At 37.3% G+C, this 27767-nt stretch overlaps 1 protein-coding gene across 3 annotated transcripts in view; it reads left to right on the top strand.

Moving 5' to 3' along the window:
* Positions 1 to 27767, top strand: part of CTNNBL1 (catenin beta like 1) — a 210358-nt gene that overhangs the window by 65311 nt on the left and 117280 nt on the right. For all 3 annotated transcript variants that reach the window (XM_069063520.1, XM_069063519.1, XM_069063518.1), the window contains exons 5-7: positions 13708 to 13803; positions 20653 to 20746; positions 23131 to 23222. In XM_069063520.1, the coding sequence (XP_068919621.1) occupies positions 13708 to 13803; positions 20653 to 20746; positions 23131 to 23222 (282 nt within the window). The remainder of the gene's footprint in view (positions 1 to 13707; positions 13804 to 20652; positions 20747 to 23130; positions 23223 to 27767) is intronic.

The following is a 27767-nucleotide window of genomic DNA, read 5'->3' as shown; positions in this document are numbered from 1 at the left end:
CTTATCATGAGCATTTGTACACCTACTTGCTATTTCCCAGTTTAGTGTTTCCTGTATCAACATTGCATTGTAATAAAATGTATTTTCACTCTTTATTCTTCAGTCTTTAAACAGCTGTTACACCATGCATTGATAAGTAGCTCATTTTACTTGAGCAACTCATTAGCCAATTAAACATGCTATGATGAAAGGCAAGTGTCAGTAGGAAACTGCAAAATGTTAGTACAAGAAAACACATCTTGGTATATACTCACTGTCTTGTATAAGGGCACTTAAATTGTCTCTGGAATGTCTTTTTAAAAAAATCTGTGAATTTCACATGACTTTTATGCCCTTGGATGTTTGGGCTATTAATTTAGGCTCACTGGGGACATATCTTCAGGGGACAAGTTAGGACTGCCCTGAATTTCTTCTTCTAGTTTAGTTAAACTATGGAGTGCTTCAAACAGGCAAAAATAGATTCCAGTTCTAAGCTGGATGGTTATGTGACGTAAGCAGCTCTCATTTGTTAGGGAGACCATCTTTACTCTCTAAAAGAAAACATGCAGTCTGTATTTATTGAGCAGCCACTAGGTACCCAAAGCTGTACCATTTTCAAAGGAAATTGAAAACAAAAGAAAATTTGTGGCATTAGAGCAGTTGTATTACCTTTGTATATATGGGGGTTCATTTTCTTTAAGGAAACTTTCATTATGACTTTGTATAAGTTTATTTCCTGTTTTATTACCTGTTTATTTCATCTTTTTCTTTCTTTTTTTTTTTTAAAGATACTTTGTTCCTTGTGGACATTTTGTGTTGGTGTTTAGTGAGATTAATATTCAGTTTTTGTACAGAGGCTCTAAATGATATCAGAGAGACAAATACCTAAAACAAAATTTGGAAAAAAAAATCTCTGTTGCTTCCAAGAGACATTGTATAGGACACTCAGGTACAGCTTGTCTTTTCTTCCTTTCACTTATTATTATAGTAGCTTATTGCCCCAGTGGTAGATATTTAGAGGGGGAGTGAGTGGGGTAGCCTTTTTTTATCTGACATGACAAAATAGGCCATCCTGTATTTTAGTAATTTTCTGGGAGACAGGCTCTTGGTTTTCCTATTATCTATGGTTGGGAGAGCCTTTTGCTTTGTGAGATGAAATTGTAAGTACAGTGGCGAAGCCTATTGCTGTTGCCTGCATCTCCTTATGGAGAAATGCTAGGTGGTCAGGGGCTGTACTGAACATTCTCATGTTTGAGAGCTTTTCAGCCTTTTGTCTGATTTTTCACTGTTTCTTGGTCATCTTCAAATGACCTTTGTTCTGGGTCAGATTAGATTATCCATGAATTGGTGATTGCAATTACTGACTAATTGCTGCCTTTTTGAAGTTCTCTTTGGGGAGCTTGGGGAATTTATGTGAGATTAGTTAGTGGAGGGATTGATTAGAAATCTGCCAGGCACAGTGGGTAGCCGATATCTTGCTTGACTTCTTATTTGAGGTCAGGAAATTGGGTAGGAGACAGCCAGTGGGGCATTCTAGGGCAAAATGTTTCATAAAAAAATTCATAAATTCACCCTTGACTCTGTACAATGATGATGATGATGATGATGATTGCCAAAGGGTGATTGTCATATGTGGTGTTTTTTTTAAATGTCTGTGACATGTTTCTTATCACTGTGTAGCACCAATGAGAGAAAGACATACTTTCCCTAAAAAAGATAGTAAGGATATGTTGAATTAATAGACATTGATTTGTATATTGGTTATGAGACTAAAATGTGAAATTACATCCTCCAACCTGTTGTGACCCAGAATGAAGGAATTCAGAGTAGTTTCCTAACTTACATTTTAGAATTCTGAGACTTCAGAGGAAAATGAACAAAGTAGCAGACATTTTTACCCTTTAATTTTTAACTATGAAGAAAAAGTTTCAGAATGGAAAGAGCTGCAATTAATCTAGACATCAATTAGCAATTATTAAGTATCTGATGATGGATGGTGCTATATAACATTGCATGCAAGGAGGATAACCATATTTTAGTATCCACTGTATGTTGAGCATTATAATAAAACTGAACCTTCTATTTAGATATAGGCAGACATTGACTTACTTTGGTGCCCTGAGGGAGATATCTGTGACTTGTCCTTTGTCCTTTGGTTGTTCACATGTAAGTCCATGACAGGGGTCCAGTTAACTTGCTGAGCTCCAGATCTCTTGACATTAGATGGCTACCATTGGACATAGTCAATTGTCCAATGGCTATTTGCGTTTTCTCCATGACCAGCCTACCTTTTTCCCCCAGACATACATTTCTTTGATACCTTTTATACTACTTCTAATGCACTGTTCTTCCTTAGTAATACATTGCAGTCTGCTTGTGATTCTCCTTTGCCTTTTGCTCATGTGCCAGTGCTTCTCATTGTCCTTTGGATGAATCTTAAATTAATTCTTCAGAAACTTTGGTTTTCCAGGACAACCAATATTCCCAAGTTTTCTCCTCTTGCAAAAACAAACAAAACTTCACTAGACTAGGTGCTAGGTGGCCCAGTGGATAGGGTATTGGGCCTGGAGTCAGGAACAGTTGGGTTCAAATCTGGCTTTAGACACTTAATGCTTGTGTGATCTTGGGCAAGTCACTTAACCTCTGTCTGCCTTAGTTCCCATAAATATAAAATGGGATTGTCCTTAGCACAGTGCCTGAAACATTATAGGTGCTTAGTAAATCCTCCCTTTCTTTCCCTTCCTCATTTCCTCTCTCCCTTCCTCCTTTCTTTCTTCCCCCAGTCCTTCCTTTTCTTCCATCTGTCCTGTTTTCCTCCTTCTCTCCTTTACTTCTTCCCTCCCTCCCTTCCTTCTTGCCTGCCTTTATCTTCATCAATGTGTTGAAACTGTTCCCCCCAAAGTTATCAATAATTCTTTTTAAAAAACAGATTTCTATTGATTCCCCCCCCCTCAAAACCTTCTTTCCTTCGAGAAAGCTTTCACTTAGAAGAGAAAAAGAAATAGAGCAAAAGTGATCAACATGTGGAGAAAATCTGGTATCACATGTAGTGTTCCACACCTGAAGTGCCGACCCTAAGTAAAGAAGCCTGGAGAGAGGTGTCTTTGCATGCTTCTTCTTTGGGGCCACATTTGTTCTTTATAATTTTGCAGCATTCAGTTTTGATTGTTTTGTGCTGGTTCTTTAAATTTATATTTTTGTAGTCATTGAGTTCGTTGTTTTTCTTGCTCTGCTTACTTCACTTTTCATGAGTTCATTTAAGTCTTTCCTTGCTTCTTTGTATTCATCATGCTCATAGCTTCTTACAGCACAGTGACATTCTATTACATTCATGTGCTACAGTTTATTTAACTCTTCTCCAGTTGATGGATATCTGTTTTGTTTTTAGTTCTTTGCTACCACAAAAATGCTGCTATAAATGTTTTGGTATATATGGAAACTTTCTTTTTGTCAGTGACCTCCTTGGTTAATAATTATTAATTATTAATAATAATAATAGCCAGTATTTATATAATGCCTGTTACGTGCCAGACAGTGTGCTAAGCACTTTACAAATGTTATCTCCTTTGATCCTCACAGCCACCCTGGAAGGGAGGTGCTATTATTTCTTCTATTTTACGGTTAAGAAAACTGAGTTAAGCAGAGGTTGAGTGACTTGTCTAGGGTGACACAGCTATTTTGAGGTCATATTTGAACTCAAGTCTTCCTGTTTCTGTATCCATTGTATGACTTAGCTGCCCAGGTCTTTGTGTAGTAGTAGAATCTTTTGCTCAAAGGGTGTAGACATTTTAGTAATTTTATTTGAGTAGTTCCACATTGCTTTCCAGAATGCAAATTTACATCTCGTTTGACAGTGTATTTGTGTGCCTGCCTTTTCTGACATTGATGAATTTGTTGAGTGTGAAATGAAGTATCAGCATTGTTTTGATTTGTATTCCTCTTGTTATTAGTGATTTTGAACATTTTTCTTAAAGTTGTTAATATCTGGCAACTCATCTTTTGAGACCTGTTTGTTCATATTCTTTGACTACTCCTCTACTGGAGAAATGGCCTTTGGCCTTGTGTATTTCTATTAGTTGTCTATATATCTTGGATACCAGGCCCTTATAGAGATGTTTGATGCAGTCTGACCATGTCTCTCCCAAACTCAGTAAATTCCAGTGGTTTCCTATCTCCTCCAGGATCAAATACACAATCCTGCTTGGCATTCAAAGCCCCATCTTACCTGTCTAGTCTTTTGACACCTAGCACTGTCATACACTCTTTGATCCTAAAGCACTGGCCTCCCGACTGTTCCATGAACATCTCTTGTTTTCTCTAACTCTCCCCCATGCCTAGGATATTTTCCTCTTCTAATTATTTCTCATTTACCCTGTAGGGAGCATTTTTGTATTTGTTGGTTTCCTTGTTGTCTCCCCGTTAGAGTGTAAGTTCCCTCATGGCTGAGACTGTCTTTTGCTTCTTTTTTGCACATTGCCTGACACACAGTAGGCACTTAATAAATGTTTATTGACTGTTGAGCGACTTTCCTCATTGAATTGCTTCCTTTTTTATCCTAGATGCATTAACCTTGTGCAAAAACTTTGCATTTTTGTGATTGCTTCTATCTTATATTTGATTAAGAATTCAATTGTTCCTATTTATAGCTATAAAAGTATATGATCTGCTTATTTTATAATTTTTTATGGTTTATTCTTTAATATTCAAGTCACATACATTTTGAATTTATTGTGGTATATAGTCTATTGTTATAAGCATGATTTTTAACCATATTACTTAAGTTTTCATAGCAGATATTAAGTAGGGAGTTATTTCCTAGGTAATTTATGTTTTTGAGTTTAGTTAACACTGTTTTATTAAATTTAGATATTTCTGATTCTTTGTCTAATGTGTTTTGTTGATATAATTTTTTATTTTCTTCACCAATATCAAATGGTTTTGATGATTTATATTTTTAATGTGCTTTGAGGTCTAGAAGTCTCATTCTGTCCTACCTTTTTATTATTTCCTTGTTTTTCTAGATCTTTTGTTCCTTCAAATGAATTTTGTAATTATTGCATCTAGCTCTATAAAGCATTCCCTGGTTTTGCAATGTAGCAGCAGTATATCTACAAATTAATTTTGGTAGTATTGCCATTTTTATTATATTGATATTATCATCTAGCCATAAGCACTGAATATTTGCCCAGCTATTTGAATTGTTAAGAGAGCTGTTTAAGGAACATTTTGTAATTGAATCTATTTAAGTATTGAGTGTACTTTGATAGATTTACTTCCAAATATTTATGTTGCAGTCTCTTAGATTTTTTTGTTATCATATCTGTCTATTGATTGATCGATCTATCGATCTCTATATACATATACATACATACACACAATATAAACCTTGATTTTTGTGGGTTTATTTTGTAGTATACAACTTTGCTGACACTATGCATTGTTTCATTTTCTTTGCTCATTTCTTAGAATTTTTCTAAGTAAACACGTCATCAGGAGATTGGGATTGGTTTGTATCACATAAACCTTTCATTTATTTATCTCATCTTTTTGCTTTTGCTAGCATTTCTAGAACTATATCAAATAGTAATGGGAAAAGTGAGAATCCTTGCTTTACTCTTGTACTTATTGAGAGAATTTCTGTTTCCCTATTGCATATAGTTAGTACTTTCTTTTCTTTTTAGTTACTTTTTATCATATTTTAAAAATCTCCCTATGCCTATACTTTGTGGGTTTTTTTTTTTTTTAACACATTAGTGAGTGTTATGCTTTGTAAAAGGCTCTTTTTGCGTCTGTTGATGATCACCAGGTTTTGGATAGTTTTGTTCTAAATATGATTTATCATATTGATTGTTTTCCTTATGTTGAACCATCCCTGGTATAAATCAGACTTGATCATAACATATTATTTTGTTTACAAATTGCTGTAGTCTATTTGCCATGATTTGCCATATTGAAAATTTTGAATTGATAGTCATTAATGATATTAGTCTGCAATTCTCTTTCTTTGCTTTTCATTCCCTGGTTTAGGTATTAGAACTGTATTTATCTCATAAAAAGGGATTAATAGAATTCATTCTGAGTTCTTGAGAATAATTTGTGTAAAAGTAAAACTGTAAAAGTTTGATAAAATTCTCCTATAAATTCATCAGGACCACAAGTGTTTGGTTTTTTTGGTAGTTCCTTTATTGCTGGTTTTATTTCCTTTTCTGAGGTCAGATTATTTTGTTTGGTGTTGTATCGGGGTAGGCATTCTATATTTTTGAAGGTAATCCTCTATTTTGTGTATACTTAATGGGTTCTGGTATTTAAAAAAAATTTCTTCTGGTTTTGTTGTACCAGTGATATCTTAATTGCCAAATATGATTTTTTTTCTCATTATTCATTTTTCTTCACATCTTTGCTGTTTTTGACAATACTTTACTCCCCTTTCTCCTATATACTTTCTCCTCTTTGTTTTCCTGACACTGCCCTCTCTCTCTCCTTTTTCTCCTCATATCTGTCTTTTTTTCATTTTTCAAATGCTTTATAAACTTCTGATTTACATCATTAATTTCTGCCAGATTTTGAGTTCCAAAATTTCTCCCCATTTTTCCCCTACCCACCACCTCAAAATAGCAATCCCACAGGATATCTCCTCCTCCAATCTGCTCTCTCCCATGTCTTCTCTCATACCCCCTTCAACTTTTCCAGTAGGACATGGTGGATCTCTATGCCCCAGTGTCTGTGTATCTTATTTTCTAATTACATGTAAAATAGCATTAATAATAGTATATATATATATATAATTTTAAATATTTGATTTTAAAACTTTGAATTCCAGATTCATTCCCTTCCTCCCTTGTCACCCCCACACTTACTGGGAAGATAAGCAGTTCAGTATAGGTTGTACATTTGTAGCTAATGCAAAACGTTAACATGGTAGATATATTGTAAAAGATTGACTATATTTCCCTCCCTTCTATCCCACCTCCCACTTGTTCTATTCTCTACTTTGATCCCGTCCCTTTTCAAAAGTGCGTGCTTCCAACTTCCCTCCCCCCCAACCTGCCCTCCCTTCCATCATTCCCCCTCTCATCCCCTTCCACCCTGCTCTTCTGTAGGGTGATATACCCTATTTAGTGTGTATTTCATTCCCTCCCCGAGCCAAATTCAGTGAGAATAAGGTTGACCCATTCCCTTTTGCCTTCCTATTCTTCCCCTCCATTATAACCATTTTCCCTTGCCTCTTCTATAAGAGATAGTTTACCCCATTCTGTCTCTCTCCATCTCCTTTCATTATATTTCTCTCTCACCTCTTAATTTCACCTTTTAAGTATCATCCCTTTCTATTAAATTGGTCCTGTGCCCTCCATCTGTGTATACCTGTAAACATATATACACACATTCACATATGTGTTCATATGCCCATATACCCTCCGATATAGACATATATATATATATATATATATATATATACCTACAAATAAATATAAATATATATATATATATACACACATATATATTCCTATTCCCTTCAACTATTTTCATACTGAGAAAAGTTTCATCAGTTACAATTATCATTTTTCCACGTAGGAATGTTAATAGTTCAACTTTGATAAGTGGCTTATGATATCTTTTCCCTGTTTACCTTCTCAAGCTTCTCTTGCGTCTTATATCTGAATGTCAGATTTTCTATTCAACTCTGGTTTTTTCGTCAAGAATGCTTGAAAATCCTCTATTCCACTGAATGACCATATTTTCCCCTGAAACATGATACTCAGTTTTTCTGGGTAGGGGATTCTTGGTTTTAATCCCAGCTCCTTTGCCCTCTGGAATATCATATTCCAGGCCCTTCGATCCCTTAGTGTAGAAGCTGCCAGATCCTGTGTTATTCTGATTGTGTTTCCACAATATTCAAATTATTTCTTCCTGGCTGCTTGTAATGTTCTCTCCTTGATCTGGGAATTCCGGAACCTGGTTATAATATTCCTAGGAGTTTTCTTTTGGGGATCTTTTTCAGGAGGTGATCGGTGGATTCTTTCAACCTCTATTTTGCCTTCTGGTTCTAAAACATCAAGGCAGTTTTCCTTGAGAATTTCTTGGAGGATGATTTCTAGGTTCTTTCTTTGATCATGGCTTTCAGGTAGTCCAGTAATTTCTAAATTATCTCTCTTGGATCTGTTTTCCAGGTCAATGGTTTTTCCCATGAGATATTTCACATTGCCTTCTATTCTTTCATTTGTTTGGATCTGTTTGTTTGTATCTTGATTTCTCATAAAGCCACTAGCTTCCATTTGCTCCAATCTAATTCTGAAGAAATGATTCTCTTCAGTGAGCTTTTGAGATTCTTTTTACTTTTTGGAGGGCAATTGGGGTTAAGTGACTTGCCCAAAGTCACACGGCTAGTAAGTGTGTTGAGTGTCATTCTCATTTCTCTTCCCAATTTTTCCTCCACTTATTTGGTTTTCAAAATTCTTCTTAAGCTCCTCTATGGCCTGTAAGCAGCTTATTCTTTTCTTGGAAGCATCTGACTTCGTCTTCCTCCTGTTCCGTGCCCTGATCCTTTTTGTCCCCATAAAGGGAATCCAAAGTTGACTGCTGTGCTTCCCTTGCTTCCCTTGCTTACTCATGTTGCCACTCAGTTACTTGACCTTTGAGCTTTTTGCTACCAGAGCGGGGAGCTTTGTCCCAATCGTTGTGGTTTTCTCAGGTGCTGGAGCTATCAAGTGGGTGCCCTTTCTGAAGCCTCCACACACTCTGGCAAACTGGTCATGCACCCCAGAACTTCCACCCTAGACTGCAGTCCAGATCCAAGCAGGTCAAAGCAAGAGCAATTACCTCTCAGACTGGTTGCTTGGTCCCCCTGCAGTCTCCAGGCCAGGAGCTCTGAAGCAGCCAAGTGGCAGTGGCTGCATGGCCACAATGTCTCAGCTGCTTCTCCCTCCATGGGGCAAAGGCCAGACTGCACTCCTGACCTCTTAGGTCCCAAAGTCCACACTGCACTAACCTCTCACTTTGTCCATAGCATCTATAGGTTGATAATTCTGGAAACCGCCACAGCTGCTGATTATCTGCAGTCCCTCCAGCTGGTGGCTGGTTGTGGCCGCCCTGAGCCAAAACCTCGGGCTCCAGTGGGGCTGGGCTCAGCTTCCAGAGCACTGCGCTGGCCGCTTGCTGCTGGCCTGCCGGGATGTCCTCAGCGTGAGGTTAGCTTCTCTGTGTCATTTTGTGCATTCTATAGCTCCAAAGTTTGTTTAGACTCACTTTTTACATGAATTGGAGGAGGTGGGAGCAGGAGCCCTTTGTATATTAGCCACTCTCACAGCTTCTCATCACTTTTATTTGCTAATCATTCATATTGCAACCAGTAACTGTAGGTGTTGTTCAAAGCTCTGGCCTGAGCACTCTTCTCTCTCTACACTCTCAGTGACTATAACTTTTCTTGGTTTTAATTATCATCTTCGTGAATAGACTTCCAGGTCTGTATGACTAGCCCCATTCTCCCCCGAGTTTCATTCTCATATTACTAGTTGCCTAATGGATATTTCAAACTTAATATCCTGGAAACTTCTTAAATTTAATATGTCCAAAAACAGGGTTCATTATTCCCTTTCCACTTACAACTTATAATATATGACTTACCACTTCTCACCTCATTGCCTTTTCCCTGGCAGTTTCCTTTACCTTGAATACACTCACTCATTCGCTCTTCACTTCAACCTCATAGAATACATCTTTTCCTCTTATATAGCTCAAGTGCTTCTTCTAACCAATACCTTTCTTGATCACCCCTCCATATCCTGCAAACTGCTAGTACCCTTTCTCCCAATCTACATTATTATATTTAACTGCCTAGTATTTATTTGTATTTATTCTCTCTATATTTAGTTTGTGTGTATATGTGTATTCATACATCTCTAACTATATCAGTATACACACAAGTCATCTCCCTCGTTAGAATGTGAGGTTTTTGAGAGGTAGGGATTGTTTCTTTCTTTGAATTACATCCCCAACAACTAACACAGTGCCTAGCACTGAATAAATGCTTGTTGACTGACTCAAGTATGATGATAGCGTCATTAAAAGAAGTTGTTGTTCAGTCGATGGATCTTTGTTTCATTGAGAAGCTTGGATAATTAAAGGCTGCAGTGAGTCTCAAATGGAGTCCTGCCTGTTTCCCTCCTTCATTCTCGGTGACTGTATAGATGATACTGTGCATAATTTCATCAAGTCCTGAAGTACTGCAGAACCTTCTAAATGCTCTCTGTAATCTGTCTAGAGTTTAGTGTAATAACTGACACAGGAGAAGCTTGGTGGTTGCAGAACACTTGGGGTACCAGCTCTGTTATACAGTTGAATGCTGGTCTTTTGAGATCATTTATTTTGAAAACAGTGACCTAAACTCCAAAATAAGTAAGAGGACAGTGGGCTCAATTGCACTCATTAAATTGTGCTGTATTTGTAGTCATCTTAGGGTGTTCTCAAATGCCAAATTCTATCTTTTTTAGCACTAGTCATGCTCCATGGCTGACAGTCAAACATGGACAAGCATATGAAAACATACTAGATATGGAAAAATTAAACCAACATATTTAGCTATAGTAAAGCACATACATATACACATGTACACATATGTGTGTATATATCCATCCATCTCCGTGTGTGTGTGTGTGTGTGTGTGTGTGTGTGTGTGTGTGAGAGAGAGAGAGAGAGACAGAGAGACAGAGAGACAGAGACAGAGACAGTAGTTTGTGGGAGTTCCACAGACTTAAGTGTGGTAAAGGGAAACATTAATTCTCAGTTTTCCCTTGGAAGTCTAATGGTTTATGTTGGAAAAGTGTTGGTTTATAGTCATATTAGGAACTATATAGCGATTATATAGTCTGGTCTAACTTAAGCCTTCCCAATACTCCCCCTTTCCATTAATAATTTGAATCTTAGAAGGAATTGTACACACTCACTTTTCATGCAGGAGTTGCCCTTAATTTCAGTTATGTGACCCATTTGTAAGTGACTCAAGTAGCTTAGGTATTGTGGTTTACAATGTGTCAGGTATGACTGATTATCCTATGTGTTAGCCTTTTGATTACTTTTCTGCTAAGTACCACAAGCTTGAAAGAGTTTTCATACTAAGATCTTCAAGCTCTTTGCACACATTAAGTAGTCTGAATTTCCTTGTGTTTCAGGGAAATATCATTGACCCATCTTTTCCTGTGGAACAGAAACAAAGGCACACAGTCTTAAGAACTTACAACTGGTCATTCATAGGTTCAGAAAGAAAACCTTAACCATATATATACAATTTATTTATTTATTTTAGTGCAATTCATTTGTGAATATCTGGAACTTCATTAGTCTCCTCCTGATTTTGCCTTCATATTACCTCTGACTTCTGTCTCTCCTATTTTGACCTTAGTTCACTTCATGCCTAGAGATGTTAGCTTTCTAACCAGCATCTGCCTTTGTTCTCTTTTCCATTCAATTCATCACCTATGCCACTGTCAGATTAACCTTTATAAAATTGAATTTTATTTATTTCTTTTTAGTCAGAAACATATAAAGGTAAGTCTTGATCCAAATTTACCTTTCCTACTTGTTTGCAAATTTTTCTTTATTTAATACCTAAATTTGCCTCTTTGTGACTTCTGCCTGTTGCTTCTCATTTTCTTCTTTGGGGTTAGGCAGAATAAGTTTAATATCTCCTCCGCAAAAGAACCCTTCTATTAATTGAAGACAATAATTCTCTTCCCTGTAAGTCTTCTACAAAGGGTACCATAGCACAATGAATTAAGAGCAGGATTAAGTATCAGAAAGCCCTGGATTTGAGATGCTGAGTGAGTTGCTTAACCTCTCAGTGTATCAGGCAACTCTCTCAGACTATTAAGTTTCAGAGTAGTGCAATTTGTCTTTATTAGAGGATGTTTCTCACTGGGAGCTCCCCATACTGATGAAATTATGGGTCCAGTCAGAAAATAAAAGAACGAAAAACTTCTCCAGGCTCTATTCACCTACTTCCCTTCAGCTGTTCTTTGTAATAGAGTGGTTCCAGAGCCATTCACCATGTTCCTTTGAATGTGCTTTAGTTTAGGGAACTGGACTTGCAGTTAGGAAGACCTGGGTTCATATCCTTCCTTAGACATTAGCTTTGTGACCCAACACAGGTCACTTAACATCCTTGAGTTTCTTCATCTGTAAAATGACAGGATTGGATTCAGTGACCTCTGTGGTCCTTTCCAGCTCAAGAGATGTATGATCTCCTGATCTCTTAATTGCAAAATGGGTTGATCTTTTCTTGATCCTCATACTTTTTGTCCTCTGTATCATTATTAGTTTCTGGATACTTTCTTCTCTGGGTTTTCATGACACTGCTTTCCCTTAGTTCTCTTAATTGTTTGAGTTTTCTCTGGCTCTCTTGCTGCATCTTCGTCCATGTTATACTTCCTAACTGGTTGTTTTTCATTGTCCTGCACCATTTTCCTTTCTCCAATATCCCTTTTTGATCTCATCTGCTCCCCTGGGTTCAGTTATCATCTCTGTGCATATGACCCTTATATCTGTATATTCATTCTTGCTCTCTCTTCTGAGTTTCAGTCCCATATTACCAGTTGTCTTTTGGCCATTTCAAACTGGATGGTCCCATAAGCATCTTAAACTCAGTATATCTAAAAAAATAATTTATTACCTTTCCCTAGTGCTTTTTAAGGTTTGCAGTTAACTTTACATTTTATCTCATTTAATCATAACAACAATCCTGGGAGGAAGACACTATTATACCTGTTTTATAGTGAAAGAAACTGAGACTTGTCACATAGCTAGGAATTGTCAAAGTCAGTATTTGAACTCAAGTCTTCCTGACTCTAGTTCCAACACTCTACCTGTGGCACTACATAAATACATGATTGCTTGTTTGATTAGGTGTCATGTTTCCACCTAAATTATAAACTTCTTGAGGCTACCTCTGCTTTGTTTTTTACACTTAGTACTACAGTTCATTGTATATGATATGTGTTCAGTAAAAATTTGTTAATTAAGAGTGTGGACAAGAGGGGGATAGTGCTTTTCTACTTTTGATGGCTTTAGCCATATGGCTCAAGTTCTGAGAAAGTTTAGATTGTGTTTTTTCTTTCTTCCTCTTTCTTCTCTACTTTCCCTCACTCCTCCCTATTAGTCCAATTCTCTTTGATGTAAATAATGGTATGTTGGAGGGGGATAAGTAAGGAGGGAAGGTTGGTATGGCCAGGACTGGTAAGTGTATGGTGGGGAGGAGGGTTCCAATGTTTTTTTCCCTATCCTAGCCAAACCTAAATCCATTCTATACTACGCTGACTTCAGTGAAATACTTTGTGAAGCACCAGGCATCACATCACAGAAATCATTACTGCCTTTGAAGGTGAACTGTACAGAGTAGTTAAGATTATACTGAGTTTCAAGAATTTAAATTATGGGCTAAGGTTAAGGGTGTTGGCCTATTTCTCAGATCACTCAGAAAAGAGACTTTTGACTGATTTATTTGAAGCTATGAAATTTATGAAGGTGTAGTGAACATATGGAATAAGTTACTAAGGAAGGTGGTATAAAGAAAGAAAATGAGACTGTCATTTAACATTTATTGAACACCCACTGTGGGCAGAGAACTGTTGAAGATGGTGATGAAGCAATTAACTAGGATACAGAAGAGAACCAAATTTTTGAAAATAAAATGTCTGTAGGATTTCCATATGTAGTTAATGCCCTTAACATTTTTCACATGTGTCCATAGCTGTGGTTGATTTGCTGCAGGAATTAACAGATATTGATACACTCCATGAGAGTGAAGAGGGAGCTGAGGTGCTCATTGATGCTCTGGTAAGTTGCAGATTCATTTTCTTGGAATTTCTTTCATTTATGAGTTGGTAACTGTTGCTACTTTCTTAATCAGTCAATGATGAAGTTAAATACTTGGGGGTTTAAATTGATTTCAAGCTCAGGGTGATTCAACATTGGGATAGTGCCAAAATTTACGGTTATTTTAATAGAAATCTTATTTCCAGAACAAAGGGGTTTTAGAGTGGATCAGTTCTCAGATTATGAGACAGTAGACTGTGTGCATTGTGTCCTCATCAGGGGGAGGAGGCTATACTTTGGAATTAAACTGGTTATCAAGACTGAACTTGAGAATGTCCTCAGCTACAGTGGTGTCAAACTCAACTGGAAGCAGGTGCCATGAAACCATCCATAAGGATCCTGAAAGTGCATGCTGACTTAGAAAAACCACATATTAACATTATCAGTGTTTCATTGTATTTTTATTTATTTTGTTAAAAATTTTCCAATTCCCTTTTTTTTTTTTTTTTTTTTTGCTTTTTGGAGGGAGAAAGGCAGGACAGTTGAGGTTAAGTGACTTTCCCAAGGTCACACAGCTAGTATATGTTCTAGCCATCCCTCCAATTACATTTTAATTTGGTTGGAGTATTCCTGGGAAGTGGGTTATGTGTTTGACACCTCTGCTTTACTAAATACCAAGAGAATGGAAGTACAAATTATTGAGATTTCTAGCACTTTGCCATGTAGGGACTTATGTACTTTCTTATTTGATCTTGGACAAGTCAAGACCTCTAGAATTTATTTTTCCTCATTGTAAAAGGAGGATATTGGGCTGTTATCACTAAAGTCCCTTCTAGTTCTAACATCATTATTCTCACGACATTGTGTGAGGTAAGGGATTTAAAGTCAAAGGACTTCTGGTTTCCATTCTGATGTTTCAACTGGATGACCTAGGTCAAGGCCCTCAACCTCCCTAAGCCTCATCAGAAAAATGAGGGAATTGGACCTGCTGAACTCTAAGGTTCCTTCTGGGCCTCAATATATGATCGTTTTGCAGATGAAGAAGCTGAAACTCAGAGGTTAAGTAATCTGAGTAGGGTCACACAGCTGCTAAGTGGTAAAGGTATCAGAATCCTGGTCCCTGGACTCTTGGCATGATGTTTTTTTCTCTTCTGTAGGTTCTCCTGGTTAGCCTTCTTCAAAAAAACTTCCAATTAATGGTGATTTGGTTGAGGTCCTTCTCTTACTGAGCAGATACAGTGTCAGCTTCCCTGACCCAATCCTTTTCTCTTCTGCTCTTTATACTAGACTTTTCCCATGCACTCTGGTTCCTGGTATTTGGAATGAGTGGAAGGGTCATGAACTGAGTCAGTATGAAGAACTGCATCTTACATAGAAAGAGGTGTCCAGCAGAGCCAATAACAATTGAGTATGATGAAAATTCCTGTGACCATTTTTCTTTCTAGCTGCTTCCTGGAGTGACCGGCCACGTTTGTAGAACACAGGGTTTTTTTTATTGGGCTTTGGAATGATTGTGTTGAGAGAAAAGAAATCAGATGGGCTTTTGTTTGGAGGGGTGTTGGGGGAAGGCAGCTGCACTTGCTTTTCCATCAAGTCCCTGTGGTGTCATCCACACAGGCTTACCTTCCAAAGGTTAATTGCAGTGGCCCTGAATGCATCTTCCTGCGTAGTCCCTGTGCTGTTTTTAATTACCATCCTTTGCCTAGAAGGTTGTTGCATGAAAAGGATTGAGGAGAAAGGAGCAGGTAGCCCGCCTGCTGCTTGTAAAAATGGACCTGAAAACAGCCATTTGAACAAAAGCCCCTTTTCTGTTTTCCGTGTTGCCAAAACCACTAACAAAAGCTGGATCTTGCAGATTTTATTGTTCACTTAGAAAGAAACAGTTCATCTGTAGCCTGGGGAGTCATTAGGTAGCTCCTGCTTAGGAGCTTTTAATTTTTTATTATTATTATCATCTTTAAGATTTTGGCACTAATCTCTTTATTCCAGTGAGATTTATATGTATCACAAGGAACTGAAAATTTCAGGATTAGGATAGATTATTTGCTTGTCTGTATTAGTGGAAACCATTTGATAAATACTTGGGTGTTAGGGAAAGGTAGGCTTAAATTTATTTCTGTTTCCCCATTTTTGTTCTTTATCATAGGGAAACTTTTGTAGGAGTTTTTAATATTGAAAAGACATTGATTTCTTTGTAGTTTTAATTTGGGGCCAATATCAAAGTCATGAAATGGCATGAACAGCAGCTAGAGGGCATCTGGTAGGATTTATTGTGAGATGCAGTTTGTAGTTATTGCCTCTATCTTTTCCCCAGTTGGAAATTATAAGCTATAGAAAAGCCCTGTTGGGGGAAAGAGTGCAGTATTGGCATTCTCAGGGTTCCTTTAGTTTTTTATCTTGGTTACACAAAAGCAAAATTAAATAGCCATCTTTAGATATTTGCAGGGCTACCCTGGGTAAAAGAGGTTAGACTTGTTCTGCATTGTCCCTGAAGACAACTAATGGGTGGAAGATGTAAAGAGGCAGAGTTTGACTATAAGGAAAAACTTGCCAAAAAAAAAAATTAGTTATCCAGAAGTGAAATTTGCTTTTGTGGGAGACAGTGCGTTCCCCATTATTGGAAGTCTTTCAGGGGATGCAGGATAAGTGCTTGTCAGAAATTTGTAGAGGCAATTATTACTCAGGTACAGGTTGGAATAGATGATCTTGGAAGTTTATTTCAGTATTAGAGTTCTTTGAAGACTTCTCCAACACTAGTAACAATATAAGATACTGAAAAGTTCCTAAATAAGAAAAAAATTAGAAATTCCTATCTATATCAATGGTTTTTTTTTCAGACTGTTCTGAGGAAACCTATTGTTTTAGAAACTTGTCAGTACTTTATAGAGACATTTTACAAGTTATTAGTTTTTCAAAATTAATTCATTCATCAGTCAGTCAAAATATATTTATAAACCTATAAATTGTTATAGCTGAAAAGGATCATTCAGTCTGACCCCTGCATTTTTTTTAATCAACCACTGCTGCTGCTGCTATTGTTATTATTATTTTGCCTTAAGGAATGTGAAATGCTTCCTTGGCAACCTTTGAAGGAAGGTGATATATTATCAGCCTTAATTTACAGATGAGGAAAGGGAGGTGAAATGACTTGCTCATAGTCACACAGATATTCCAAGTGTGAGCTGCTCATGGAACCCCGTTTTCTTGATTATGTGTACAGTGCTTTATTATACCTCACTACCTCTCATGTTAGGAGATTTAGGTATCTTTGTGACCTTATTGAATTTCTCCACATATTCAGACTGTGTGAGGACATTATTTCTTAAGCATTTAAAAGTTCATGGGATCGTAAACTTAGAGCCTAGAGAGAACTTAGAAGTTGCCTGTACCAACACCCTTATGGGGAGACTGAGGTGAAGAGAGGTAAAGTGACTTGATCAGCTTCCTCTATGGCCTTACAATGAGCCCAGATGAAATCTAAAACCATTTCTGAAAGCGAAGAAGTACCAAGTATTTCTTCACATAACCAGGAGATGTATATTACATTTGTTTTCCTGGGAAAGAATAAGGAACATTATAAAAATAAAAGAGAGATTTTCTTAGAATCTTTACTACCTTCATCTCTGATGCTTCTAGTGAGTGATTTATCTATTTGTTTCCTATTTCAGACAGCCTCTTTCCACTAACATTTCTAAGTGGTTACAAGTTAGTATAAACATAAGTATATTTAAAATTGTACAGTTACTCAAGATTCTAATTTTAAAAAATTCCATAGATTGCTTCATAATCTTGGGCAAGAGATTTTTCCCTCTTTGGGGTCAGTTTCTTTATTTTAAAAAATCTGAGCACTGGTCTGCATGTTCTTTGAAGGTCTCTTTCTAGCTCTTTCGTTGTATGATTCTAGCTTTCATGACTCCAGAATTTGCTTTTCCTTTGTCTAGACAGGAAAGAGAAAGTGAGAAAGCTCATTGTTAGGTCATCCATGCTTCATACAAAGTCATTCCACTTTGTTTTTCTTCTTATCTCCTCACCCTTTTTGGACAAATAGAAAAGGTCATTTGACTGTCTTCTTGTCTCATTGGAGGCTGCTGGAGTGTCATTTGGAAGACCTGTTAACTAGTGGAGATAACCAGTAAACTTATCAGAATAACTCTCACTGAATTCAGCCTGATTTTGCAAACCAGAATTACTCCCTTCTTTTTGACATAATTCCCAGGCCTGATTTGTTTTTTAGTATCAGACTTAGCCACAGTTCCTCAAAATAGGGGTGAAGGTAGACAAGAGGGATGAAAGGAGTGGGATAGAATGCCAATTTGTGCTGCTTACCAGCAGATTTATAGGACTTTACCTAGAATAATTATTTTTCTAAGGATTCTTTTGAGCTAAATGCATTTTAACTTTCCTTTCCTGCCAGTGCAATCAGGTAAAATTGAATTTAACACAACTAAACATAAAGTTTTACATAATGCAAGTGCAGAAAAGCAGGCTGTTAAAAGTTCTCTTTTTATGACAAGAAATAAGATTTTTCTCCAGTGTGACTCCCATCATACATATAACAGTGCAGCTCTGGGATTTCCACGTATCCTTCACAGTCACTGTCACCATCACTTTTTAGACAGTAGAGATAGAAGACATAACTAAGAATCAAGAGGGAGAAAAAATGCAGATAAAACAGCACTGAGGAATTGAAACTAGTGAGGCAGCTTACAGAACTGACAAGTGAGTGATACCTGGTGGAGGTGGAGTATTTGCTGCTTCAGGGTTCAGGGAGATTATAAGTCAGTCAAGGTGATTTAGGCGGGGAAACTACTGATATGGTTCATTCTCCTCCCTTCCTGCCTCCCCCCAAAGTTTTTCTGTTTTGTCTCCTCTCAAATACCAAAACTATCCAATTAGTTAAGAAAAAAACATTGTGTTGGGTTTGCTTAGTGAATACTTTATTAGTCTTCATTATTTTTCTTTATTTTAAAAAATCTGAGCACTGACCTACATGTTCTTTGAAGGTCTCTGTCTAGCTCAAACATTATTTGCTTAGTGAAGACTTTATTAGTCTTATTCGGGATGATGAGGTTTGAGAGCAGCGTGTTAACATCCTCAATCAGAGGTGAAAACCGCTCAGAGAAGTAGTGGAACCAGCACTGTGGGTGTCACTGTAGGGTCAAAGGAAACCTGGGTTTGAATCTCCACTATTGTATTTACTACCTCTGTGATCTTTGGAAAGTCACTTAACATTTCTGATCTTATTTGCTTATCTCCAAAATGAAGCATTTGGAGTAGATGACCTATGAGATGTCTTTTGCAGCTGTAAATCTATATGATCTCATAATCTTTCTTTTTGTGTTTGAACACTCATTATACACTTATTTCAGTGTTATCAGACACATGGGAAAAAGTGAAACTAAAGGTAAAAATTCACTCTTTCACCAGTAATATTTATCAGTAGTTTTAGCCTTTTCCCTTATCTGTATTCTTCCTTAGCCTCTAAGAAATAGCAAAATTAACTAATTTAAGCCCCTCCTAGCAAATGCTGGAACATGGAAGTCATCAAAAGAAATTAGTTCAATTCAGCAAAAGTCAGTAAGCACCCCATCGTACAAGGTGTAAAGTACTGTAAACTATTTGTATCTTTGGAAACATAAAATACAAGGACCCTGCTCACAAGGAGTTTATAATCTACACCACAGCCCCTAGAAATTGAAAGGCTGGAAAAGGCTAGTTAAATAGTTATCCATTTGCTTCTCTGTCAGGTGTGGTAAATGACAGTTTTGCTGAGTAGAGAGCTTGAACGGGGAAGACAGACAGGTATCCTGGTATAGGGGAAAAACATTGCACTAGGAATTAGAACTTTGTTCTAGTCTCAACTCAACAATTAATTAGCTGTATGGTTTAATAATCTATGACTTTACCTGTCTGAGCCAGAGTTTCCTCTTCTATAAAATGAGAATAATACCATACCTTCCCTCCTACCCATGTGGAAGGGTTGTTTTGTGACAACAGATGTGAAGGTAGTTTGCCAAATACCAAAAGTTAAATTCACTAACACATATGCTCCCTGTTCAACAAATAAATGAAAGGGATTCTTAAAATACAATTAAGCTCATGAAGGATTTACATATTAGGTTCTGATAAAGTTATAGAGGTTAGGAATGCTTTCTACAATGCACCTAGCCTTTTGAGGACAGTGTTTGGAGAAGATCCACTTTTGGCATTGCTACCAGAGGGAGAGCGCTGGTCCAATAGGATGGTGGAGGTGACCCTGCGGGAGATTTCTCATCTTCTTAAGGACCGTTATAATTTATGATGTCAAGTGGAAAAGCATAAGAATTCATAGAATCTCAGAGCAACGAGGGATTTTGAATATCCTCTTGTCCAGCACCCTCATTTTATAGATAGAGAAGCATATCTAGAAAAGAGAAGTGACTTGTTCAGTGTTTCCTCTCCTAGTTAGGGACAGGGTGATGCTTCATGCCCAGGTTGCATGGCTCTCCATTCCCCACTCTTTACAGGATATTCTCTTTCTGTGGAGGAGGCAGCCTGGTACATTTGAAAGAATTAAGAGAACCTGGGTTCACATTCCTGTCCTGGGCATGTCACTTAACCTTAGCTGGGTCTCAGTTTTCTCATCTGCAAAATGAGAGGGTTTAACTACTTAACCTCAAAGGTTCCATCTTGGTCCTGCTGTAAATCTATTTGGTAATCTCTGAAGTTTCCTGAGGTTTTTCCTTGGGGAAAAATACAGGGGTGTGGGAATGGGGAAGGGATTCTTTTAGGTTAGGTAGGGCATGGCAAAGGAGAAATGGTCATCCATTTGGGGGTCTTTTCAGAGTCTTTTCCATCTTGTCTGTTTTGCTTCCTTTCTGGTTCTTGCAGGTGGATGGTCAGGTGGCAGCTTTGCTTGTTCAGAATTTAGAGCGACTAGATGAATCCGTGAAAGAAGAGGCGGATGGAGTCCATAACACGCTGGGTAAGGGGATGCACACATATTATCTCTTTGCTTTGTTTGTTTTCTCTATAATAGAGTCAACAGCCGGATGTTTTTTCCTCCTGCTCCCAAACTGCCTCTTCAGAAATAAAGGCCCTTGTGTAAATTTCATATAACTGCAGCTTGGATTCAGCTTGCAGGTAATAAAGCAGAAATCCACTAAATAGGTAACCTTCCTAGACTGAAATCATAGATTCCTTCCAGTAGACCTGCTCCAAGAAAACTCCAGTTTTGATGGAAGGACTCTGCTGGGTGACATTTTGGGATTTGGAAAGTATTCATTTTGTGATTTTATTCCTTTAATACATTGGTTTTCCTTCTGACTCCCCTTCACTAGAACGGCAAACTTTTGAGCAGTTATGCTCCTTTATAGGGCATTTTATTTAGAAAACCTCCAGTGTTTCTTTCTTTATGTATAGTTTATTGCACAAATTTGGAGTTGAAATATTGCTTTTAACTTGTCTGCCTCTTTCTTTTGTATTCATTTAAGGAGATTCCTTTGCAGTATATATCCTCATTTTCCTTGAATTTTCACATCCTTCCTCCTTGCAAAGATGTTGAAACTAAAGCTTACTTAAAATAGTTTTCAAGTATTCCTCTTGATCACTGCAGATTGTCTTATAAAAACAAAGATGACCCATAACCAGAGCCTGAGAAATAAATGAGACCCCAGGGAAGCAGAAATTTTGATGAAATTAGGTTTTTATTTTCCTCCTTTGTGCTTGTAACTGATTTCTCTTGTAGTTTCAGAATCTCTCAGTAGGGATTATTTTAAAGAAGTTGCAGAGTTGTGAGAGTAAGTGAAAGGAGAGTATTACAATATGGAAATGCAGGGATTTGTTGTAGTTGTTTCTGGACAGAATTAACTTTTGGTTTTTGCTGTGTTCTACCTCACTGGAGAATTTTATCAGGATAACAATCCTAAAATGATCCTGGCAGTAATAATTGGTGGGCACTGTTAAAAGAGCAGTTTGATGATAGTCAGAGCCCATGGGTTCTAGTCCCAGTTCTGTTACTCACTAGCTTTGTGACCTTGTACAAGTCACTCCCCCTTTTGGGGCCTTAGTTTCCTCATCTGTAAAATAAGATAACTGGATTAGATAATCTTTTTTGTTTCCTTATTAGCTCTACTTTCCTGAGAATGTAATCCAAAAAGACATGCTAAAATTTTGGCTAAAGTAGATTCACTGGAAATAAAGTGAATTTTTATAGAAATAGTGAACACAAAGTGTTTTCGTGACAGAAGATGAAATGTTAAAGACAGGGAAACTGCAACTTAATGGATTGATTTTTCTTTTCCATCCAACAAGAAAGGAGGAGAAAACAGAAATGCTGGTGCCAAATGCCACATTTTGGGAGTGACATCCCCCTTTCCGTCACTGGAGAAGCCACTGCTGGAGTTCTCCTAAGTCTCACATAATGAGAGAGAACTATAGGAATAATCTGAAGTAATTTGGCCCAAGGTTACACAGCTAGCGATCGAATGAATTTTCTTAGCCTTCTCTTGTCTTGCCTTATTTCTCTCTTGTAACTCAAAACTTCCTCCTCTCACCAACCCACCATCCTCCCCCTCCCAACCCCAGGCTGTACTTTTACCTTTTTTTTTTTTTGCTCTTCCATAGTTTAATTTCTGACAGGTATGTATGTAGGATTCAGAAAGATGGTAGAAAAAGTAGGTGACTGCCTCAGTGATCTTTCAGATGCCCATCAGATAAGTATTTAAAAATGAGAATTTTTAAGTGGCACTTTAGAAATAGCAAGCCTATCAATATTTACAGGTGTGTGCCTGATATCCCCTCAACTCACTATTCTCTCCTTCCATTTGTACAAAAAAATTGTTTTAGTTAGTGAGGAAGATTTTATTTTTCTTTCATTTAATCTTGTTTCTTAATGATGCAAAGAGAAGGAATTAGAAGGAGACCAATTAGACCAGTGGTAAGACTTTATTACCTACTCATAGACTCTTACTTTTGACTACTTTGTAGTTTCTGGTGACACCCTGTATTATACTGAAGATCTTGAATTGGGCTCATGAAAGAAAGGAAAGTCTTTTCTGAACTAAAGCCATGCTCTCTGTTAGCACAGTTCCCCTCCCCCCCCCACAGTATTTATTACATACTTAATTTTTTTTGACTTACATTTCTTCCAAGTCTGTGAAGCTTGGCTAAAAATGTAGCTGGTCTTTAAAAAAATCCAAAAACCCTTAGGAATATTATGGATCAGGTAAAAATCCCTACAGTATCTTTCTGTCAGGGAGGGGTGCAGGGAACTAGAAAAAGAAAGACATGATTATTACAGTGAGTTAGTGTACTTATTAGTAAAAGCAAAATTACTTTTACATATGATTGGTTTCTCTCTTCTTTCAGCCATTGTAGAAAATATGGCTGAGTTCCGACCAGAAATGTGTACAGAAGCTGCCCAACAGGGCCTCATGCAATGGTTGCTGAAGAGACTGAAGGTGAGTTTTTTATTGGTATAACTTCTGAAGGGCTTTGATGAACATTATATCTCTCCCTCCTTTAGGCATTGTAGCATCAAGAATTAGTCAAATGGAAATGTTTCATTGGCTGCTTATTCAGTTTGTGGCTCTTAGTTTTTGCGTTTTACTTTGGTCCTTTGAACCATTTTATTCTACATTATTGCCTCTTTCAGAGAGTGAACAAGAGATGAAATTAAAATCTGTCTGTATTGTGACTTCAGAATTTCTTTTGAGGAGGTTGAAATTGATGGCATGAATCACTTAGAGTTCTTAGGAGAGAGTCCCCAAACTTTTTTCCAAATCCTTGAGATCTTTGGATGTGGAAGTTGTTGATAGTAGGGAAGAGGGAGGAAAAAAGGACTAATGGCAGAGTCCCTGATGTGGATGTGGGGATCTTTTTGACTGCCTAGAAATTTCTGCCTGGGCATAAAAATGGATAACATAATAATAGGTAGGAGATGGGGGTCTTGATTTATCATCCTCATCTATAAAGGCAAGCGGAATGAAGGGGAAAGGCCATTTGTCTTGGAGTTCTGGTTCTATTTTTATGAGCTACATGGTCTTGGGTTAGTCACTTATTCACTCGGTCTGTTTCCTCTTCTGTAAAATAGGTGAAGTAATATTTTTTCCACCTCATAGGGTTGTGAAAATAATTTCTCTGCACTGATGCAGATTGTACCGCCTCACATTTCATATGTTGCCATGGCTAAAAATTGAGACAAGAGATAAATCCTGATGGTCAACTTTCTTGTGTGATTACCTTTTTCTTTGCAAGCCTACTTTTCAGAAAGCAGGCACACTGAATCTAGACTGATTTCCAGCTTGGTTGAACCTGTAAGAATTTGCAAGTCTGCTGGAATAGCCTTTGAGAACCTAGAATCCCCTTAATCTAATATTGTGTGTCCACTAGGGATGGGGCACTATTATCTCACACTACCTGGAGTGGCTCTACAAGAAGGAAGTTCTATCTTAAAGGAGCCCTCTGAGGAGTGGAGTGGTCTTTTTAAGTAGCAATATACACATAGGTAGGTGAAACTCTGCATTCACATAATGAACCTGGCTAATTTATCCTATTGTGACCAGATGATTGAATTAATTGACTTAGTAAGTGAACAGATACCATCATTTAAGAACCAAAGAAATGGCATCACGATGTGTGTATGTATTGACTATGTTGCTATGAAATACTGTCTTTAATACTAATTTTTGCTTACAAAAATGGATAATTTTTTCTTTTTAAAGATACATCATTAAATTGGTGCTTTTGAAAAGGAATTGAGAACATGGAGCATATGGGTTAGTGAATGGAGAATTACCTGCAGTGTGTATGTGTGACATAGTGATTGTAAGTCATGTGTTCTTACTGATACTGGGAACTGGGATTTTACAAAGTAAAATCTTTTTCAACAATAGAATAGGGTTGTAGATGTATATGAATGTGCCCTTTGTGCTTTGGGTAACTAAGAGTTTCAGAGGATAGGTGGTAGCATCATTTTTGTGTCTCTTTCCCTAAAAATGATGATGTTTTCTTCTCTTTCCCTTTCCCTAAAAGAAGGGTGAAATTGAATTATTCAAGACAAGTATATGTTCAGTGCAAATCTACTTTCTGCTGATTATTTTGTATGACACCTCTAAGACTTAAGAGCTCCATGAAGCAAAGGGGGGATAGGGAACCAGATAAACCCATTTAATTCAAAATTTCATTGGTAAATACAGAAAAATCCAAGCTGTTGTGATTAAGTCCTTCTATTTCCTATTTCTAACACAATGTTCTCATGGTTTGGGAGCTGTTATTAGGTGTTAAATAAGCTAAATTATGGTCATTTCTGACTGCTAAATAGGTAGTAATAAAATCTGTGTTAACCTGTGCTTTCAGTCCATCAGGAAAAGATGATCTTATTCTACCTCCACCTTTCCTCAAAATTAAAAAAAAATTTTTTTGCTACCTTCTTTTTTTCTGATCTTCACTCACTAGGTAGGATGTTATATTGAGAAACAGTGGGTGAGAGGTGGGGATCATGATTTAATATCCTTATCTACAGTTATTCCCCCTTCAAATGCAACTTTCACTTTTCTTATCTATGATAGCATTTCCCAACCATTTTGGAGCTGAAGAACATTGTCATTGTTGGATTTCATGACAGCTCTTTCCATTTCTCCTACCACTTACATGATTATATAGTTTAAACACACACACACACGCACGCACGCACACACACACACAGACACACCAAAAAGTAGATGGACAATACTATTTTAAAACCATATAGAATCATGTTTCATATAACCAGCAAGTTAAGAGGACTAGCCATTTCATTCAAAACTTGAGGATCTCTCCAAAATAGAAGTTATATGCAAAGGGATAACAAAATTTCTGTTGTTTCTACAATCTACGACTCTAAAAATCCTAATAAGGTAGCAAATCAATGAAGTAACAGCAGAGAAGGCTAATCCCTAACCCTTAAGGTACTCTTTTCTTTTTGCTGTCTTCCTCACTATTCATAGTACTCATGCAGCTGGACTGCACAAACTGACTTAAACAGGTTTGCAACAAGACTCAGCCCCACCCCATCTGCAGTGCTCTCCCAGTGTCTGGAAGCCAAAAGGCATACAGTTGGTCAGACTAGGATGGCAATATGATAGTGCTCTGTACTACAAGGAAGCTCAGCCAAAGAATCAAGGAACAGAAAGGATAAATTAGTAATAATCAACAGAAGAAAAGTACTAGAAGATCTTTCTGTAGAAGGTGGAATTTTAGCTGAGATTTGAAGGAAACCAGGGAAGCCAGGAGGGGAGGGAATGGAGGCCTGTCAATGACAATGCCGAGTCAGGAGATCTAACATCTTCTTTTGAGTATTATTAAGGACATCTGTCTCACTGGATCACAGAGTATGTGGTTGAGAAGGAAGGGGAGAATAATGCGTAGGAAGACTGAAAAGGGGTGTATGTGTGTGTGGGGGAGATTGGGCAGATTATAAAGGACTTTGAAAGACACACAAGATTTTATATTGTGATTAAGAGTCAGTAGAATTCATTGAGTAGGGGAGAGACATTGTTAGAGCTGTGCTTTAGGAAGATCACTTTGACAGCTGAGTGGCGGATTCATTGGAATGGGGAGGGACTTCTTGGAGGTAGACCAGGAGACTTGCAGTAGTCCAGATGTATGGTGATAAGGGCTTGCACTGGGGTTGTAGACAGGTGTGTGTGTGTGTGTGTGTGTGTGTGTGTGTATACATGTGTGTGTACACATAGATGGGGGTAGATGCCAGAGGTGTTAGAAAAGTAAAATGGGTGAACCCTGGTAAGAGATTGGATATGGAGGGGTGAGAGAATGAAGAGACAGAAGTTAATAAGGAGATGTTGGTAGAATGCATATGAGCAATGTGAGATGAAACTGGGGAGAAAAGGGAGCATTCTGAATGACCTCAGTTTTTTCAGTAAATATGAGGCAAGGTTCTCAGCTGAGAGACTATAGGAGGGTGAGCTGTGGGAAGTTTGAGGAAAGGTGAAGAGGTTTGGAAAAGTCATTGTGGTAAGTAGTATAGTGAATCAATTAGTGAAAGAATTGCCTTATAGCAGTGAGGGCCCATTTGAGGTTTGTAGTTGACCCATTTAGCACTGTTTTTGATTTTATTACTTTGTATGAACCTAGGGAGAAGATTTCAAGGAAAATGAGTGAAAAAAATTAGTCTGGGGCAGGCAAAGTTTGATAATAAACTACCCAGTCAGGGACATAGGAAAATCCTAAAGAGTGGAGCACCATCTTCTCCATAACCTAAGAATTGGTATTTCCACCAATGAGACACAATAGAATAAAATTAGCTGGGGGCAAGATCTACAAAGCTACAATATGTAAGCTATTTAGAATAAGGAACCCAAATAGAAGTTTTAATTCCATTAGAAACACAGAACCTAAAGAGGCACTAAGTAAATATAAGCACCATGAATCAAAAGAAAAACTCCATAATAGAGAGAAATATTAAGGTGAATAAGGGGAAGAAATACTTTTTAAATAAAGGTACAGAAAAAAACTTTTTAAATTAATGAGTAAAACAGGTTGAAGGGGAGAAAAGGTGAGGAAAATTTACTTGAAAGAGGAAGAATTAGATATAAATAGATATAACATAGATATAGATATAAAAAAGATATAAAAAGAGAAAAAAAAGGGGGTTAATAAGTTAAGCAAAATCTCAAAAGTAGGGAGAAGGGTAACAAAGTAATTTGAAGATGAAAAGAGCCAGTGGGAATAAGGTTGCGTTAAAGTAGATTAAGCCAAAATAAGTTGAGCCATAGTACCATCTTTACAGAGGAAGAGAGGAGAAAAATTAGAAACAAATGGAAGAAAATATAGAGCTAACTCTCTTAACTTTAAATGTGAATGGTTTAAACAGTCAAATAAAGTGAAAAAGAGTGACAGATTGGATAAGGGGGAAGAAACCCTTACAAGAAAGATGTTTTAAAAAAGAAAGCTATAACTAGAATAAGGATGAGGAACTGGAAAAAAATTACTTTATGTCAAGTGAA

This window comes from Petaurus breviceps, unplaced genomic scaffold, assembly GCF_028583685.1.
Source record: "Petaurus breviceps papuanus isolate PSGF00001 unplaced genomic scaffold, PetGlider_PUasm1.0 90591, whole genome shotgun sequence".
Classification (NCBI taxonomy): domain Eukaryota; kingdom Metazoa; phylum Chordata; class Mammalia; order Diprotodontia; family Petauridae; genus Petaurus; species Petaurus breviceps.
The sequence above is the reverse complement of the archived record's forward strand: the minus strand, read 5'-3'. Positions and strand labels throughout refer to the sequence as shown.